Source organism: Phasianus colchicus, unplaced genomic scaffold, assembly GCF_987193195.1.
Source record: "Phasianus colchicus unplaced genomic scaffold, bPhaCol1.hap1.1 HAP1_SCAFFOLD_53, whole genome shotgun sequence".
In the NCBI taxonomy this organism is placed as follows: domain Eukaryota; kingdom Metazoa; phylum Chordata; class Aves; order Galliformes; family Phasianidae; genus Phasianus; species Phasianus colchicus.
Window position 1 is genome coordinate 216,550 of NW_028325230.1, and position 18,670 is coordinate 235,219.

General features: G+C 55.0%; 1 protein-coding gene, 1 long non-coding RNA gene and 1 pseudogene across 10 annotated transcripts; 2 read left to right on the plus strand and 1 right to left on the minus strand.

Moving 5' to 3' along the window:
• LOC149911887 (uncharacterized) lies at window positions 1-6,092 on the minus strand. Of its 3 annotated transcripts, none has more exons than XR_016462737.1 (3): window positions 5,810-6,092; window positions 386-475; window positions 1-132 (listed from the first exon to the last, which is right to left on the minus strand). It is a non-coding gene; the product is annotated as an uncharacterized LOC149911887 (long non-coding RNA). The 3 variants fall into 3 exon arrangements; XR_016462738.1 differs by lacking the exon at window positions 5,810-6,092 and adding an exon at window positions 3,607-4,106; XR_016462739.1 differs by lacking the exon at window positions 5,810-6,092 and adding an exon at window positions 590-905.
• Window positions 5,977-13,846, plus strand: LOC149911888 (uncharacterized; annotated as a pseudogene).
• LOC149911889 (zinc finger CCCH domain-containing protein 11A-like) lies at window positions 7,229-17,158 on the plus strand. Of its 7 annotated transcripts, none has more exons than XM_090133126.1 (10): window positions 7,229-8,385; window positions 8,854-9,162; window positions 11,430-13,145; window positions 13,723-13,913; window positions 14,202-14,325; window positions 14,748-14,810; window positions 15,057-15,143; window positions 15,435-15,749; window positions 16,080-16,153; window positions 16,611-17,156. In XM_090133126.1, exons 4-10 carry the CDS (start codon window positions 13,860-13,862, stop codon window positions 16,665-16,667), a joined length of 774 nt encoding a protein of 257 aa, XP_089989252.1. In that variant the 5' UTR covers window positions 7,229-8,385; window positions 8,854-9,162; window positions 11,430-13,145; window positions 13,723-13,859; the 3' UTR covers window positions 16,668-17,156. The 7 variants fall into 7 exon arrangements, with proteins under 7 accessions (XP_089989252.1, XP_089989253.1, XP_089989256.1 ...); XM_090133127.1 differs by having other exon boundaries at window positions 7,229-7,755; XM_090133130.1 differs by lacking the exons at window positions 7,229-8,385; window positions 8,854-9,162 and having other exon boundaries at window positions 9,172-13,145; window positions 16,080-16,164; window positions 16,611-17,158.
• Window positions 17,159-18,670: the final 1,512 nt, after the last annotated feature.

Here is an 18,670-nt window from a genome sequence, read left to right on the forward strand (position 1 = left end):
AGCTTTGCTGGCGGTGTTTATTGGTGTTTCTTTATGGGAAAACAGACTGTGTTCTTTCAAAGATCTGGTGGCGATATGCAGGGATGATCAAGTCCTTATGGAACATGGTGGGGACAGCACCAGTGTTTCATCCTGAAAGTCAAAGTGCAGGCGGTGACCTTATGGTCACTTTATTTGGTCTGTATGGCACCAGAACCCTTTGTGTTCTTTGGGTGACCTTATGGGGTCCTTATGGTACCACGACGATCACCTGCACCTTACAGGGATGACACTGTTCTTCTTGGATCCTTTTTGATCTCCTCCACACCTCCCAGTCCAGAGGGATTTGGGGTCCCCCCACAGCCCAGGACCCTGCAGGATACAGGGGTCCCCCAGTGTCACTCACCTTGATAGGAAGATTCACAACCACGGGATCTGGGAGCACCAGCAGAGGGGGAAGGGAATGGGAGTTCCGTTTTCCTCGTAGCAACTTAAGCTGCAGTGGGAGAAATGAGGAGATCCCAGTGGGCACCAGAACCTCCTCAAAAACCACTGAGGACCTGGGGCTCCCCAAATGGGAGGCACCTCCTGAGGGCACCGTAGTACTCACTCCTAAATCAAAAGCTCCGCTTGCTCCCACCAGGAGCTGAGGAAGGAGGATGAGAGACAGTTTGGGTTGGAGTTAATAGGAAAGCATATGGCAGCGGGTGATGCCTTCGCAACAACCCCATATGGCCTCCCCTTGGTCTTAAAGGGAAAATCCCTACTGGTTCCCACAGACCCAATTGCTTCCACATGTCATCTGGAGTCCCTGGAATGTGGGGATCGGCTGGGGGTGGAGACCAGAAGGTGGAGATCCAAAGAAGGAAACAAGGGGACCCAAGAAGGGGGGCCGAGAGGATCCAAGGAGAGGGGACAGAGGGGACCTAAAGAGGAAACCCAAAGAGAAGAAACCAAGAAGACCCAAAGAAAGGGAATCAATAGGACTCACAAAGAGGAAACCAAGTGAACCCAGGGACCCAAAGAGAAGGAACCAAAGGAACCCAAAGCGAGGAAACCAAGGGGACAGAGGGGACCCAAAGAGCAGGAAGCAAGGGAACCCAAGGAGAAAGTGGTTGCGAGCCAGCCCGTTACCAAGAACCCGTCTGCACACCCTAGCCTGTGCCTGGAGGCACATGGAGGCGAGGAGCAGGAGCACGATGACAGCAACTGCTTTCATCTTCCACTGTACGCTGGGAGCTGGGTGAGGCTGCAAGAAGCCAGGGCTGCATTTATTCTCTTGGGACCCCCCTCATGTTCCCAAATGCCCCTGGGCTTGGCAGAGTCCCCTGGCACAGGCTGAGCCTGGCATGCAGCCAGCCCCTACCTTGGCTCCAGGGCATGGGAAGGAGCCAGGGATCAGGGGAAGGGCACTAAGTGCTGGGAACCCAATGGCACCGAGCCCCAAAGGGGGGAATCCTAATATCATGCCCGAATCCCAGAGTCCTATTGTCCTAGAATCCCGGAAGAACTAAGTTGGAGAAGACCTCTAAGAACATCAAGCCCAACCAAGGATGTGCCATGCCATTGTCCCCGCACCTACTCCCCAGCACCACAAGCCCGGGGCCCAGCAGGGTGACATGATGCAGATATGGTGACATGTCACAGGCTGTGGGTTTAGCGGTGGAATTGGCAGCACTGAGTTAATGGTTGGATGACCTGAGAGGTCTTTTCCAAGTTAAAAGAAGCCATGATTCCATGCTCAGCTGCTGGCTGAGCAGCCTGAGAACCTCGGACCCCATCACACTTTACGTTTCAGCATTGTACAGTCACAAAGAACTTAGGATTCCTTTTTAGATATCATCAAACCAGCAAAGAGGGTTTTCCTGAGTGGAACCTTTAATGTGAAGTTACTACCAAGTATCACCCACCTGCTTTGCCTTTATCTTAAAAACAGTCTTCACCTCACCTAAGTGTGATGTCAGTCTGTATTTAAATACAGCAAATAACACAGCACTGATAAGCTCCCTGACAAACGCTGCAGAGCAGAAGCAGCCCAAAGGAAACTCTTCCAGCTGACTGCTCTCTGGGCAATTTCCAAAGCAGACATTCAAGTGATCTTTTCAGAGCACAGCAGCTCTCTTATCTATGGGAAACGTCCCACAAGGCCGTGACCAGCTATCCATTCTGCCAGACATAACACTTAAAATTAGCACACCGCTTTTCCTTGAGGAACCGTTGAGCCATTTACAGTTCTGAGCCATTTATCAGTATTTTATTATTTCTTTTCATCTGGATAAAACAAGAGTCACTTTCTTTGAAGCCATGACAGGAGGCTGGACCATCACGGGAACAAAACCAGTAGGACACCTTTTGTTCTGCTGAAACTCAGGCACACAGCCCAGTGACTCCAAACCCCAACACAAATTTTTGATTGCCTGACTGCGTGTCCTAAGGACAAATTGTCCTCATGGACAGAGGCAGCACTACTGCCGTTTCAGATTCACGATGCAGATTTCTGGATGTAACATGGTGACTCCTGATGTTGGTTATGAGCAGAAAATACATGACGTGTCTCCTGATGAGACTGTAGGGGTCTTGTCACACCCAAGTGACTCCTTGACTTTATAGTTCTACGATACTGTGATTCTGTGGTTCCATGATTTGTTCATTCTATGAGTCTAAGACCCCACGATTCTGAGATTTCAAAGATCTAAAAGTCATGGTCTTTGGGTTTTGCAGCAGTAAATGACAAGGAAACCCAGCTGCCACTGCCAGATTTTTATTCACTCCCGATCTCCTGCTTGGCAACAAGGGCGCTGAGTGGACACTGCCAGGGACGCGTGTCTTTGTTGTCCTGTATTCTGATGTCCCTGTCACCCACCTGCTTCTATGTGTCCCCCTGTCCTCATGTCACCACGATGTCCCCGTATCACCATGATGTCCCCACTGTCCATGTCCCCATTGGCCTCTCACTTCTCAGTGTCCCCAGATGTCATGTTCCTAGGGCCCCAAGGGATCGGTCTCTCACCTTGGTGCCTCACAGGACTTAAGAGGACTCTGGCATACCTACTTGGACAAATCCTTGATATAGGGACCATCTCCAGGTGGTCCTGGAAGACAGAAGGCAAGTACCAGATGCTTGATTTGGTGGCTTGGGGCTCGGTGCCATTGGGTTCCCAGCACTCAGTGCCTGTCCCCTGATCCACGGCTCCTTCCCATGCCCTGGGGCCGAAGTACGAGCTGGCTGCAAACCAGGCTCAGCCTGTGCCAGGGGACTCTGCCAAGCCCAGGGGCATTTGGGAAGTTATTCAAGAGTTAAATAACTACGGCTGAAAAAAGGACCTGGGCTCATGGTCCTTTTTTCAAGCTGAGCCTTGCTGCCAACTCCTCGTCTCGAGTCCCCTCATCTCGCCTCACCTCCTGTCTTGTCTTGCCTTTTGTTTCGCCCCTTCTGGTGCCCCCTTCTGTCCTCCCCTCATCACATCTCACCTTTCATCTTGCCCTATCTGGTGTCCCCTTCTGGAATCCCTATCTGGTGTCATCTCATCTCACTTCTTATTGACCCCCTTCTGGTGTCCCATTCTGGCATCCCCTTCTCCCATCCCCTTCTCATCCCCCTTTGTCTCCTCTAGCCTTTTGTCTTACCTCTTTTGGATTCTCCTTCTGGCATCCCCTCATCTCACCTCACCTCTTTTGCCATCCTCTTCTGGCCTCCCCTTACCTCGTCTCGCTTCTTGTCTTGCCCCTTCTGGCTTTTTTTGTATTCCAGCAATACCAGAAGACATTCATTTTGTATTTTTTGTCACTGATGACACACTCCCTGGTGGTTCTCTCAGTCAGAAGGCAGCATCCAGAGATGCTGGAGGAATACGCTCTGAGGCACGTGATTTGATGTCCAGGAGCTGACCTCGATGCCCCTTGTCTCGTCTGAAGCTTCTCTCCTCCTACCCTGTGGGTTCTGTGATCCAGCAGGGATCATGCAGGGACACACACACAGCAGCAGTGGGAACCCAGAGTCCTTTCAGAGGAGATCCAATTCTGTCATGGCCTACTAACGGGGCAAAAAAGGTGACTCTCACATCCAGCGTGTTCTGATGGTAATAATGAAACTTAATGGTGCACGATTCCATGACTTGCACAAGGGGCAACGGGAAGGGAAGGGAAGAGAAAGAAACTGGTGGGAGATGCCACAAGGTAATGGAAGAGAAAGGAGACCAGGAGGAGACACCCCATGGGAAGGGAAAGGATGGAAATGGGAGAGATGACATAAGGGAAGGGAAGGCATGGGAAGGCAACTGTGGGGAAATGCCGTATAGGAAGGGAGGGCGACAGGGGAAATTGTGTAAGGGAAGAGAAGGGAATGGGATTGGGACTGGGAGAATTTGCCACATGGGAAGGGAAGAGAAAGAAACCAGGATGAGACATTACAAGGGAAGGGGACCAGGGGGAAAGGCTGGAACGAAAGGGAAGGGGACCGGTATGAGATGCTGTAAGGGAAGAGAAGGGAAGGAAACCGGGGTGATGATGCAAGGGAAGGGAAGGAGACCAGAGGGAGATGCGGGAAGGGAAGGGGACTGGGGGGAAACGCCGCAAGGGAGGGGAAGGGAAGGAAACTGGTGGGAGATGCTGCAAGGTAACGGCAGGGGACGGGAACGGGGCAGGGGAGAGACGCCGCAAGGGAGCTGAAGGGAAGGGGAGCGAGAAGAGAGCCGGCGGCGCCGGTGCTGACCAATGAGAGGGAGGCCGGTGGTGGGGCGGCGCCGGCGCTGACCAATGAGAGGCCGGGCCTTCGCCGTCGCCCCGCGCCGATGGCGGCCGGCTCAGCCTGCGTGCCGCCGTTCCCCACGGCTGAAGCGGCGGCCGGGCGAGGCTCAGAGCTGGCGGGCCTCTGCCCGGAGGGACCGCGTGCAGCATGGCAGGTTCGGCTGCTCAGTGTGCGAGGCCGGGAAAGCTCGCGGGCTGCGGCTCCAGGGCGGGCAGAGGAAGTCACAGCGCCGGTGCTGCTGGAACCCGCGTGCTGTCACGCTGCGTTTCCACGAGGACGGCGGGCCCTCCCCGAGGAGCCGAGGGCGGCTTTGCTGCTGTGTTCGTTACCCGATGAAGCCCGACGCAGAGGGGCTGGGCAGACAGTCTTGCTAAAGAGGCCCGTGCTAGAGCAGGATTGACAGCACGACTCCTTTCGTTCCCCTTGAGCCCTGGCCAGGCTGCGGGGAGAAAGCCACGAGGAGAAAGAGGGCAGCGGCTGTCCCCCCACACCGCTCCGTACGTTGGTTTATTCCGTGCGAGAAAGGCTGGAGCTGCTTGCAGCGGCTCTGGACGCCTCACCGTGGGATGGATGCATTGCTGTGCAACTTCCCCATGGCTGGGAGAGGTTCTCCAGATCCTCATTGCAAACGGGGCTCCGCAGTGACTGCGGGTCTGGGTGATGGTAAAGTACTGGGGCAGTTGGTGATGCACCTGAGCTCACGTGGCAATGAGGGATCGGGAGGGGGAGGGGGCAGACAGGTGGACCCCGGGGGTCAGAACGGGGGAGGCACAGACAGGAGGGGTGGAAGAGGACTACAGTGATCAGAATGGAGGAACTGAAAGGGGGAAAAAGGGGAGGGGAGGCGCAACCCCGGGGGTCACACAGAGCGACGGGGGAGGTTGTGGGCGACCAGTGGCGGGGGGAGGGCAGGAGGGCAGTGAAATACACGGGGCGGGGGAGGCGGGGAGACACAGGGCAGCTGCCCCCGCCGAGCGGAAGCCCCGAGCGCCACAGAGACCCCGCGGGGCCAACGCAGAGCGGCACGTGGCCCCCAGCCCCCTTAACCCCGGCCCCGCCCCGGTGCCCCCCCCGAACACCCACCTGTAGAAGCTGAGGCGGCGCTCGGAGCCCCGGGGTGCGCCGCCCCACTTCCGCCTCCTCCTCAGTCGCGGGGCTGGTGACGTCACTCAGCGGGGACGGCGCGGCGCCACAGCGACGGAGCGGCGCAGGCGCGCTGAGGCGCTGTCGCCATGGGGACGCCATCACGCATGCGCTGTCGTCACGAGGATGGCTTCACGCGCTGCAATGAGGGAGGGCGCACAGTCGCCACGGCACCAGATGGAAAACGGCGCTTGGAGACTGCAGCTGCGGGGCAGCAGCTCAGCACAGCGCTGCCGATGACTGGAGCCGAGCGAGAAGCGAAGGCGCTGGTCGGACTCCGTGCCGGGCTCGAACGCGCCTCGATCCGCGCGATCGCTCCCTCTCTTCCGGGGCTGCCCGGCTCAGCCAGGAGCCGCTCCCGGACACCGGGCGGGTCCCGCCTCTCGCGGTCAGCCGCCGCTTCTCGCAGCCCGGCAGCGCCTCGCCGCAACGACGGAGGACGGCTCGGTTCCTCCTCCGAGGGCAGCCGGATTCTGACGGGGGACGGACGGGACGGTGCCCCCGCGCCGCCTTCCCCTGACCGCCCGGCGTCCCTGAGGCACGGGGAGGGCGGCGGCGGGGACGCGGGGCGGCGGACCGCCGCTTTCCCCGCGCGGAGCCCCGTGGCTCCGCCATCCCGCCGTCGCCATCAGCATCTCCATGGCGGCGGCCCCGCGTCCGCAGCCGCCATTGGCGGAGAGCCCGCGCTCGGCCCCGCCTCCTCCGCTCTGTCATTGGTCGGTTCGCCGAGTGGGGCGGGCGCTCCGCGCGGGGTCCTTTCTGTCCGCGGGCGCGCCGTCATTGCGACATCACCGCGCGCGTCCCCGTGGCCCCGGCCCCGCTGCCCTCGCGATGCCTGCCATCGTGCGCCCGCTCCGCTTCCGGGGCCCCGGCTGCGGCTGCGGGAGGAGAAGGGCGGGGATGTGGGGGACCTCAGCGGGGCCGGGCCCGCGCCGCTCCGCCCCGCTCCGTGCGGGCCTTGCTGGAGAGCGGCGAGCGCGGGCTGGCGGCCGCCGGCAGGTGGGGGAGCGGGGCGTCCGGGCGGGCGGCGCGGCCCGGCGGTGGCGCTGGGGAACTCGCTGGAGACGAGCGGCTCCGCGGGCACCTTGGCGTTCCGCTCCAGGCGGTCGCGGTGCCGGCCCGAGGCCGGCGCTGTGCGGGGCGGGGCTGAGCGCGGGGCGATCGCCTCCTGCTCCTGCTGCCTTCGCTGCTGCCGGTAAAGCGGGCTTCTCGGCCGCCTGCACAAGGCGCGCTGCTGGCTCGCGTTCAGCCGAGCGTCGGCCCGCAGCTCCAGAGCCTTTTCCTCCACGCGGCCTTCCGGCCGCTCTGCCCCAAGCCTGCAGCGGTGCCTGGGCTTGTTGTGAACAAAGTGCGGGACCCGGCATTGAGTGATGTTGAACCTCGTGCCGCTGGCATCAGCCATCGATCGGCCTGTCTGTAGCCCTCTGCAGGGTCCTTAGGCAGATTATAGGAGGATGCCGTAGCTGAGGGGCGATGGGAGACAGGGAGGGGAGCATCCTGCCTTGCCACCGGCAGCCCGGGGACCACGTGCTGTGGGTGCCAGCACGGAGCTCCTCCATCCGTCAGCACGGGAGCTGCGGTTCTGGCTGCAGCGGCAGGAACTCAGCGCAGCCCTGCAGAGAGCGGTCCGGCAGCACGAGAAGAAGATGACGGCCGTGGAGTGCGAGAGCCTCAGCAGCGTCTGCAGCCCGCGAGGAGCTGAGCGGGGCTGGGAAGAGGAAGCTGTGGGAGTCCTGGGGGGGGACGCGCAATGACAGCATCAGTGGCAGAATCATCTGCTTCCTCCTCCGCTCCTGATACCGTGCGCTGGTTTTCTTTGAGAAGCCAGTGCAGAACCAGACTCCACTGTCACATCTGTGGGGTTCCACAGAACACACAGACATGGGGTAAGTTTAGGTTGGATATCAGGACAAACTTCTCTACAGGAAGGTTCTTAAGCACTGGAATGGGCTGCCCAGGGAGGTGGTTGAGTCACCATCCCCAAACGTGTTTAAAAACCATTTGGATGTGGTGCTCCAGGACATGATTTAGAGGAGGGTTGTTAGAGTTGGGGTACTTCAGGTTGTGGTTGGACTCGATGCTCTTGAAGGTCTTTTCCAACGTGAACGATTCTGTGATTCTACAGGGACACAGTGTGTTGGATTGCTGTTTGTTGCAGAACACCAGCACAGGGCAGGACTGGGGACTGGGAAGATCACAGAAGATCACAGAAAAACCAAGGTTAGAGAAGACCTACAAGATCATCCAGTCCAATCATCCACCTATCACCAATAGTTCTCACTAAACCATATCCCTCAACACAAAATCCGAATGTTCCTTGAACAACTCCAGGGTTGGTGACTCTACCACCTCCCTGGGCAGCCCATTCCACTGCCTGACCACTCTTTGAGAGAAGTAGTATTTCCTAACGTCCAGCCTAAATCTCCCCTGGTGCAGCTTGAAGCATTCCCTCTAGTTCTGTCACCAGTTACACGAGAGAAGAGGCCGAAGCCCAGCTCACTACAGCCTCCCTTCAGGTAGTTATAGAGAGCAATATGGTCTGCCCTGAGCCTCCTCTTCTCCACAATGAACACTCCCAGCTCCTTCAGCCCCCACCCATCAGGCCTGTGCTCCAGACCCCTCACCAGCTGTGTTGCCCTTCTTGGAACACGCTTTGGGGGCATCCTCCGGTGGGTTCAGATGGTCCTGTAGTCTTCTGGAAGGGTCTGGAAATGTTCCTGAAGTGTCTTGGGGTGTCTAGTGGATCCTGGACTCATCCAGAAGGGTCTAGAGATGTCCCAGAGGGTTTGTTGGGGTGACCAGAGGGTGCCCAGGGTTTCCTGGAGTGTTCCAGAGTTCTCGAATGGGGATTTTGAGGACAACCTCACATAGTGACACGTTCTTATGCTGCTTTGTCCCCATGGGATCGTCCCCAAAAATATCTGTTTCCATTAAAATAAATACTATGTCAATTTTGTTGTATTTTTTTCGCCACTTCCTTTCAGAAATGGATGGTTCTCGCTAAATCTCCGTGCAAAGCTCCACAGAAACAACTCCCCACAGGCCACCAGGTGACACCAGGACAACCGTCAGCAGTGTCGGCACCGGGACAACCACCTGTCCCCGAAGTTCTCACTGTCACTGTAACCGTGGAACCTGGGGCCATACCAACCCGTCTACCTCGAGAGCCCCATCAGCGTCCTACAGCTCCTGGAGCCTGGTGACGCTGTCACCCTGGCTGTCCATGACTGTCCCAAGCTGTCCCCCCTGCCTTGGTGGCACAACTGCAGCATGGTGACATCCTCATTGAAGAGGTGACGAGGAGGATTACAGGGAGGGAGCTGGGGACAGTGGGGGGACACATGGGGTGTGACATGGGGTTGGTGGTATCATCGTTGGTGGTACTATCATTGGGTGTCACCTTCACTGGATGCCATTGGGTGTCACTGAGTGTCACTGTCTTCAGGTGACACCATGACACAAGGTGACCTCGATGTGGAACAGCCATGACGCAGTGTCCCCATCCCTGGCTGTCACTGTTGTTATCGTCATCTGGTGTCACCATCACTTGTGTGTCACCATGTCTTGGATGACACTATTCCCTGTACACTGAGCACCACACAGAGGGTGGGACTCGACTGTCATCCGGCCCCGCAAGCCCTGCGTTGTCACCATGCTGTCACTGAGCCTCTTGCTGTCCTTTGTCACCCCTCCAGGTCTGCCTACAGTCGGCCTCTTGTGAGGTTCAGATATGCTATGTGGATCAGGCTTTGTTTTTAAAGTCCTCGGTGGCTGCTTGCTTTGTACTGCTGGCTGTTGTTTTGATAGGAGCAAGAGAAGTCTTGTGTGCTAAGAAGAACCTGGTGGTGGAGGGGAAAAAAATCCTCAGGGTTTGGATGCTTCCGTGTGTTACGAGTGATGGTGATACCGCTGCTCGATCAGTTTGAGTGCATGAAACAAGTCTGCAATCTTTTATTAATGGAGTAATGTGAAAGGAGTCCTATGGATTTGAGAGTTGACTTTAAGTCTGTGGGCATTTTCCAGGAGCTGGGGTAAGGGATGAGGCAAGGAAAGTTGTGGTAAGAGGATGAGGTGTAGGAATAAGAACAGCTTCCATTGATATCAACTCCCGCGGTTACTTTTTGACTTGGAATGCATGCTTTTTTTAATAAAGAACAAACTCATTGTGCAGCTTTTGAATGAATTCATTCACACCTGTTACTGTTTGGTGTTCTTCTCTACATGGAACTGCAATTGAAATGGAGACTCCTGGTCTGATTGCCAGCCCCCTCCCGCATGCTCAGATCAGCCAAGTTTGCAAGGCCTGGCTCTTGGTGCCCAGTTGTGCCCAAGGTCAGAGAGTTGGCTCTTCTCGGCTTTGAGATGTGTTTTCCAGTTGCATGTTGTGTTATTTCTGTTGCGTTGACCTCTTGAGCTACAGCCCCAACTGGGGATCCAAGTAAACTAACACAGCAGGAATGGTTGAGGTATATGTGAACTTGGATTGGAAATGCAATACCAAGGACTGCACAAATGTGGGACAGTTCTGTCAGTGTAAGGAAAGGCATCTGCTGGCTGAGTGCTTTGCTGGGTGGGCATCACCCTGCTGAAGAGTAGGCAGCTGTTGTCTTTGCAGAAGCCACATCCATGGGGATTGGAAAGCTTTTTCTGCCTTCCAGCTCTTGGCTGTTGATCTGAGAGCGGAGGTTCTTGCCTGGAAAGAACCACCAGCAGAAAGGATCCCATGCATGGCTTCTGAGCCCTTTCAGATAAACCAGCTGGATTAACGTGGCCTGTGACCTTGGTTTGGAGTTAAGCCAGCAGGCTTTGCCCAAAGCAGAATGACCTGTGGGCACAGCGTCCAGCAGGTAGAAGTGACCAACAGCTGGAGACAGCAGCAGCTTGAGCAGCGCTCTTGAGGGAAATCCTCACTGGGAACAAAGGCCCAGAAGAAGAGAGTAGCTTGTCCCTGTGTTCACATAGTAAGGTTTTCCTTTCTCACCTGACTGTTACCTCTCAGGTGGTGCCTACAGCTGTGTGATGTGCTCTGCAGGAATTGCTAATGTTTTGCATTTAACCTTGTCTTTCATCTTCTTTTAAAGCTTAGAGGCAACCTTAATTTCTACAGTCCTGAGCTCTGTGCCACAAGAGCTCTCCAGTTTCTACCTGTGATGTGAGACTGTATTGTGTCTACTCTATGTCAGGCTCTTCTTCTCTTTTCATTTTAAGCTAGGAAAATTCATTTCTGGGCCAGGAGAAGAAGAAATGCAACAATCTTCCCTGCACTGCTCAGTTTGCCTGAGTTGCCAAGTGCTCCTCATTTTTCTTGTATCCTTCAATTCCAAGTTCATATTTTCCCAAAAACAAAAGAATTCAAAAGTAACCACCTACAGTTAAGTAAGCGATTTCAGTATTTATTTCTGATTGTGGCAATTACTTCAGTTCAGAAGTCATACTTAATTTACGGTGCCTGTTTTAATTTTAACAAAGTTTGCAGTTGTAGCTGACTTCCCAAGGCTGCAGCACATGGTGGTGGCACAGCCTTGGGCTTCTGCATTTGTGCTAATCCTCTGTCTTGCAGGTCAGCTGGTGCTAGAAGTGGACGGCATCCCAGTGTGAATGAAGGTTTGTGTAGGAGCAGCTGCTGATGGGAGGAAGGAAGTGCAGGCTAATGGACTCTGAAGCATCTCCCAGTACGGTACCAGGGGAGGCAGTAGTGATGTTGGGGGGCAGTTGCAGAAGAACACGAGGAGCTCCTCAGCAGGAAGCTACAAACCCTGCAGAAAGCTGCAGGAGACTCAGAGCACGTGTGGATGCCCAGGAGGAAATGGAGGCCCAGTATTTGAGCAGCGCCTGGCCATGGAGTGCTTTCCAGTCCAAATGCTTAAAGCCACAGTCCAGTTAGAGAGGCTGACACACGTCCTGGGGCCTAAAGATGCTGCTAGAGAAGCCAGGACTGGCCCTGAGGCCTAAAAACAGAGCCAGAGAGACTGGCAGTGGCCACAGGACCTGAAGCCACAGCCAGAGTGGCCAGCAACAACTCTGGGGCATAAAGCCACAGCCCCAGCCAGAGAGGCTGGCACAAGTCCTGGGGTATAAAGCCACAGCCAGAGAGGTCTGCGCTGGCCCTGAAGTCTGAAGCTCCAGCCAGAGAGCCCAGCACCAGCCCTGGGCCATAATGCCACAGTTATAGCCACAGAGGCCAGCACCAGACCAGATGGGGCTTAAAGCCACATCTACAGCCGAACAGGCTGGCACCAGCTGTGGAGCCTAAAGCCAAATCCTGAAAGGTCGGCACCAGCCCCTGAGCCTGAAGCACAGCCAGAGAAGCCGGAACCAGGCCAAGGGCCTAAAGACAAAGCCACAGCTGGAGAGGCCTGCACTGGCCCCAGGTCCTAAAGCCACAACCACAGCCAGAGAGGCTGGCACCACTGCTGTGGCCTAAAGCCGAAGCTGGAGAAGCCGGCACTGTCCCCAGGACTTCAATCCACAGCCTGAAAGGCTGACACCGGCTCCAGGGCCTAAAGCCAGGCACAAGAGGCCAGCACCAGCTTCGGGTCTAAACCACAGCCACAAAGGCCTACGCCGGCCCCGGGGCCTGAAGGTGCAGCCACAGCCCGAGAGGCCGGAACCAGGCCAAGGGCCTAAAGCCACATCTGCAGCCCGAGAGGCCGGCACCAGCCCTGGGGCCCAAAGCCAGAGGCACAGGCCAGCTCCGGCCCCAGGGCACACAGATGTGCCTTCCTATTGGTTTCTACTGATTCCTATAGGACTCCATTGACCACTCTGAGGCCATACTGGTCCTTACTGGTTTTTACTTAGCCATACTGGACTTTTCTGGTCTATACTGGTGTGCACTCCTCCCAGTTCCTACTAGTTCCTCTGGGACTCTACTGACCACAACGAGGCCATATTGAGTTTTTATTGGGCTGCATAAGAGTCATGTTCACTTCTCTGTTGCTTTACTTCAATTAACCCCCATTCAGTTAACCCCATTCACCCCACTGGGTGACCCTGGTGTTGATTTCCTAAAATTTGGATCTAGGAGGTGACCACTCCCTTTGCTTATGATGAAAGCACAGAAGTGATGCAGGCACTCTCTGAGGTCACAATGGTTGCTGGGGTGGGAGCGTTTGTGCCACAGCTGGTGAGCAGAGCTGGTGCTCTCGTGAGCGTGCTGCACACGGAGACTGAGCTCTGTGCTTTTCTTGAGAGAGATCACCCTGTGAGAGCCCATTGGAAGCACCACTGCGGTGTGTGTGAGCTGGGCACAGCACAGACTGAGCAGGCTGACCAGGTGAGCTGGGTTTGGTGCTGGGTGGTTGCCAGTGATGTCTCAGCAGAAAAGCTGGGCTGGGGAGGAGTTCTCAGCTCCAGCGCTGCCCTTCTGAATGGCTGTTTCCAGAGGAAACATGTTCTTCTTGAGATTCCATCCCATGTTTCGGTGAGGATGACGAAATGTCATTCCTCCCCTGGAAAATTGCTGCCAGGCCCCCACCTTCATGTCAGACCTAAAAAAGGAAGCAGAGTGCAGACTTCATAGAGTGCAACTTGTGTCTCACTGCTCCATGGATTGCTTGGTGTGCCATACCCAGCAGGTGTTTCAGCAAACCGCGCTGAAGTCACGGCAGAGAGCCGGGTGCTCAGCTGGGCACATGGACGGTCAGCACACCTGTGGGGGAAAAGGGGACCTGGGGGCACTTGCTGACAGAAGCCATGGCAGTCAGACACAAGCTGCAGCTAGTGATGGGCAATTCTTGCAGACAGCTGAGATCCATGCATTGCCCTCCTCAAGAGACTACATTGCGTAGCAGAAGAAAGCTGGGAAAATGCTTCTTCCTCATGATTTTTCACTTGCTGATACTTTCTGTAAGGGTTCCTGTCCAAAAGGAGAACTCGGAGATCAAGGCAGTTGAAGAACGAGTGAAGCCAGCTCCTTCTAAGAGCGAAGGAGGTTCCTGTGGAGAGAACCCTCAGACCTTGCAAGTCTTCCTCTGACACTTCAGCCATCATGGCTCAGCAAGGAGATGACCGTGGTTCTAATTCCTGCTCTGTGAGAGGAAAGGTATGGCTGGGTTTCCTTTGCTTGATGTTTCTTTCTTTTTCCCATGTTTAAGGGAAGGGGTGGAGCAGGAGGAGCCCTACTGGTCCTTTGTCACCTCAAAAACCACTTGGATTTTGCGCTCCCTGCTGACAGTCTGGGCTAATGACGTGGACATGGCTTAGGCTGTATTTTCCCTTAGTGATAATTAATCTCTCAGCACTCTGATAATCTATCTCTGGCACAATCTGGAACCTCTCTGCAAACCTTGGCTGCCCGTTCCCACTGACGTTTCTTCCTTTCTCTCCCCAGAAGCAGCGCAGCGCGCTTCCCCGTGTTTGGGAGCAGCAGCCAGCAGGCTGCCGGAGATCCAACCGCATCTTGCAGCGCGCAGAGGGACGCGATGGGAACAGAGCGTCCTTACTGCCACGCAAAAGTGAGTTTCTTGAGGCCTCTGTTATGAAGGATGGAGGAATGAATTTTGAGTATTACTTCTGAGTGGGTGCAGTGCTGCAGGGGATGTCAAATAAGCCACTGTGGAAGTGTTGGAGAGACCGACAGCGGCAGTTGGTGGCAGCAGTGAGGCAGAAGTCTGCATATAAATGCTTAGAGTCGAGTGAATTCCTTTTAGAGCCACAAAATGTGTCTCAACTTTTGCACCTGATAGTGTTTTGTTTGGTGATGCACCTCTGCTCTGTCAAATGGAGCTGTCAGGGAGGCTGGGGTTCTTCTGCTGTCATCTGAGCAAGAATGAGACTTTTGGTTTTTTGTTGTTTTGGGGATGGATTTGGTCTGACAGGACAATACTTCTACAGGCTACTGGTTTCTGTTAAATCAGCAAATTGTATTTTGTTGTAGGGACGGAGCCTGCGCGTCTGTGGAATGGTGCTGGGCAAGGGGGGAAGCGGAAAGCCTCCGCAGGTAAGCAGCTCTTGTGAGCTGTGGTGTGGGTACCTGCCTCTAAATAGGGCTGCATGCAGGGCTGTGTGTGATGGAGAGGAAAGGACACTGCAGATCTGTGTTGACTGCAGAAATGGCACAGTGTTGAATCAGCAGAAAGGCAAATGGAAGAAACTATGCTTGAAGACCAGAAATTTGTGTCTGACTGTGCTAAAGTCTTCCTCCAAAGAGATGTTCTTCATGTCTTTCTTGTTTCCTTTCTGTCAGAAGCTGATGCCAGTGGCCTTCCTCTGAAGCGCAGCCTTGCAGAAAGGCAGGGGGAAGCTACAGACCATGACATGGCACCCAAGAGAGGTACAGACGCACAACAGGCATCTGGGTTTGGTGCACTGTCTTTCTAACTAGGCTTTCTGTCTGTTCTTCCTGGGACTGTTCTCACTGCGTGTTGCTTGGGGTCTTAATCCCCGGGACTTATAGTTACCTTTCCTGTGCTGATTTGAAATACAAACCCACAGTTCATCCACGATCCTAAGATCCGTGACTGTGAACACTGCAGATGAGATGTGCTAGCATTGTGACCCATTTTGCAGACCGAAAGTAGTATTGGACTCTTGTTATATCTTCTTGCTTCTTCTTTCTTGCCAGAGATAGGTGCTGAGCCCAATGGAAAGATCTACACGAAAGCGGTGCAGGAAGTCCTTTCTGAGAGAGCTCATCTCCAGGCTGGAGGGCTTCCTACAACAGCAGGTCCCAGCTCAGGGAGAAGACCTTCCCCTGCAGCGTGCCCCCGCTCTGTCTCCAAGTCCCTGGCTGGATGTAAACGCAAGGGCTTGGAAGAAGAGCAGCAAACAGCAGCGCAGTTGCCTGCTACCAAAAGAGCGAGGGGTCAGAGCGGAGACAGCGTGCCGGCTCCAGCAGCACAGCCTGGGCCTGCTGCAGCACGGAGCTCCAAGCTAAGAGGTAAGAAGGTGCTGTGGTACCCACCCTGTAGGGTAGGTGCTGCCCTTATCAAGCACACTGAAGTTGCATAGGGTTTGCTTTGCTTTTTCCTTCTCTGCAGAGGGGAAAAGAGTTGAAGCCTACAAAGTCCAAAGGCAGTGAGGTGCCACAGTATGTAACCCCGACTCCATTAACTCCATGGTAGTCTTCTGCACCTTTCCACTGGAAATGTCATTCACTGAGAGGCTTCCAATTTCCTTTGTCTTTTTTCTGCCATCTGTTTTTATGGTACCCATGTTTCTGCAGTTTTGCTGCTGACAGAACGAATTCAGTTTTATTCTTGCTTTATAGCAAGAAGACAACGAAAAGAGAGAAGAGTGGAATTGAAGAAGGCTTCTCTGAGAGCTGCCGCTGCACGTGCAGAGGTGAGTCCTTGGTGAGCACAGACACGGCTCTTGTTGTTCTCAGTGCCTCTGCCTGTCAGACATGAAAGATATTGCAGAATCCCAAGGCAAGCAATGTAATAGAAAAACACCCAGCTGTATGTTTAAGGAAATCACACTGTCAGTGACAGCTGCCTAGGGGAGCTTGGATGCCTTCCTCTGGCTTGAGAAGGACACTGTTGGTAACGGCTGGAGGGTTTTTCTGTGATAAAGAGCCTTGCCATGTCAGGCACTGCGACCTTTGGGACCTCGTTCCCCCAGCAGAGCATGAATCTTACCATAGGCAGCGTGTTATGAGAAGGAATGTCAGTGACCTGAATGGCAGGAACGTGCTGTGCTGCATGGGGCCGTTCTGGAAGGTTTACTGATCAGACTTTCTTAATGAGATCGCCCTAGATTGTTTCTGTCCTATCTCTATACTTGCCTTATTTCTTTCCAGTCATCCGCAATGAACACCCTTGTGGAGATGATGCAGAAGCTGCAGCTGAAGGACTGAGAGGAAGATCATCAGAAGGCAGCGGCTGCAGCACGCAGAGTTACAGGGCAGCGTTCTGAGTGCCACCCAACTTGGCACTCCATGTTTGGTTGTAGTCAATAAAAAATAGTCACAATTAGAGATTGACAAAGAGCGCACGGCCTGATTTGTCCAGTGGCATTCCATGAGCTGCTGCACTACTGCTGGTCCAGAGTAGAAACTATGCAGCTTCGGACCACCAAGCTGCCATCCTGGCATTGTTCTTCTTGGAGGCAGTGGAACTTGGAGGTTCTCCTGCTGTTGCTGACACCTGACGTTGCCTAGGGAGGACTTGGCCACTGCACTCTGCTCCACCCCCTGTGCCACACACACACGAGTGCAGCCCACCACCCTTCCACCTGCCATGCAAACGCACCATCCCATCTTGCACACTTCAGCCACATGGCTTTCCTCCTCCTCCCCCCACCAGATCCCATTCCTGCTTCCCCTTCCCCACCCCGCCCCCCCATTGCTTTGGCCCCAGTAGCGTGCCAGCCCCCGCAGCCCTCCAGTTCGCATGAGGCTTTGCTTCCTTCGTGCACAACCCCTCCATTGCTGTGCCCCTTGTTGCAGCCTTCTTTTGCAGCACCATTTAGCGATTTCACAGAATCACAGAATTGCCAGGGTTGGAAGGGACCTCAAGGATCATGAATCTCCAACCCCCCTGCCACACGCAGGGCCACCAACCATTCCACCTAATGCTAGACCAGACTGCCCAGGGCCCCATCCAATCTGGCTTTGAACACCTCCAGGGACGGGGCATCCACAACCTCTCTGGGCAGCCTGTTCCAGTACCTCACCACTCTCTCCGTAAAGAATTTCCCCCTGACGTCCAACCTAAATCTCCTTTCCCTCAGCTTAAAACCATTTCCCCTTGTCCTGCTGTCACTCACCCTTTCAAAGAGTTGATTCCCCTCCTCTTTGTAGGCTCCCTTTAGGTACTGAAAGGCTGCAATGAGGTCACCCCGCAGCCTTCTTTTCTCCAGGCTGAACAAGCCCAGCTCTTTCAGCCTGTCCTCGTAGGGGAGGTGCTCCAGTCCCCTGATCATCTTCGTGGCCCTCCTCTGGACCCTCTCCAACAGCTCCCTGTCTTTCTTGTACTGGGGGCTCCAGACCTGGACGCAGTATTCCAGATGGGGCCTCACAAGAGCAGAGTAGAGGGGAGCAATCACCTCTCTGTCCCTGCTGGCCACCCCTCTTCTGATGGAGCCCAAGATCCCATTTGCCTTCCGAGCCGCAAGGGCACACTGCTGGCTCATGTTAAGTTTGTCATCTATCAAGACCCCCAGGTCCTTCTCCACGGGGCTGCTCTCAAGGACCTCTCCTTCCAGTCTGTAGGGATGCTTGGGATTCCTCCGGCCCAAGTGCAAAACTCTGCACTTTGCCGAGTTGAACCTCATCAGGTTCACCCGGGCCCACCTTTCTAGCCTCTCGAGGTCCCTCTGAATGGCATCCCGTCCTTCAACCGTGTCAACCACACCACTCAGCTTGGTGTCGTCAGCAAACTTGCTGAGGGTGCACTCGATTCCGTCATCGATGTCATTGATAAAGATGTTAAAGAGCACCGGTCCCAAGACAGATACCTGGGGGACGCCGCTCGTTACTGGCCTCCACCTGGACATGGAGCCATTGATGACCACCCTCTGTCTGCGGCCTTTCAACCAGTTTCTTATCCATCGAGTGGTCCACCCATCAAATCCACATCCCTCCAGTTTGGAGAGAAGGATGTGGTGGGGGACCATGTCAAAGGCCTTGCTCAAGTCCAGGTAAATGACATTGGTCGCCTTTCCCTTGTCCACCGATGCCGTCACTCCATCATAAAAGGCCACCAGGTTGGTCAAGCATGACCTTCCTCTGGTGAAGCCGTGCTGGCTGTCACGGATCACACGCCCTTTCCTCATGTGATCAAGCATGTCATCCAGGATGATCTGTTCCATCATCTTCCCAGGCACAGAGGTGAGACTCACTGGCCTGTAGTTCCTGGG

What these genes read in the sequence shown, in the direction of transcription:
- LOC149911889 (XM_090133126.1), top strand. Translation starts at nt 13,860, where the DNA reads ATGGCTCAGCAAGGAGATGACCGTGGTTCTAATTCCTGCTCTGTGAGA. An exon ending in CCTGCTCTGTGAGAGGAAAG is followed by an intron (nt 13,914 to 14,201) that starts GTATGGCTGGGT and finishes TTCTCTCCCCAG; the next exon opens with AAGCAGCGCAGCGCGCTTCC. An exon ending in CTGCCGCTGCACGTGCAGAG is followed by an intron (nt 16,154 to 16,610) that starts GTGAGTCCTTGG and finishes ATTTCTTTCCAG; the next exon opens with TCATCCGCAATGAACACCCT.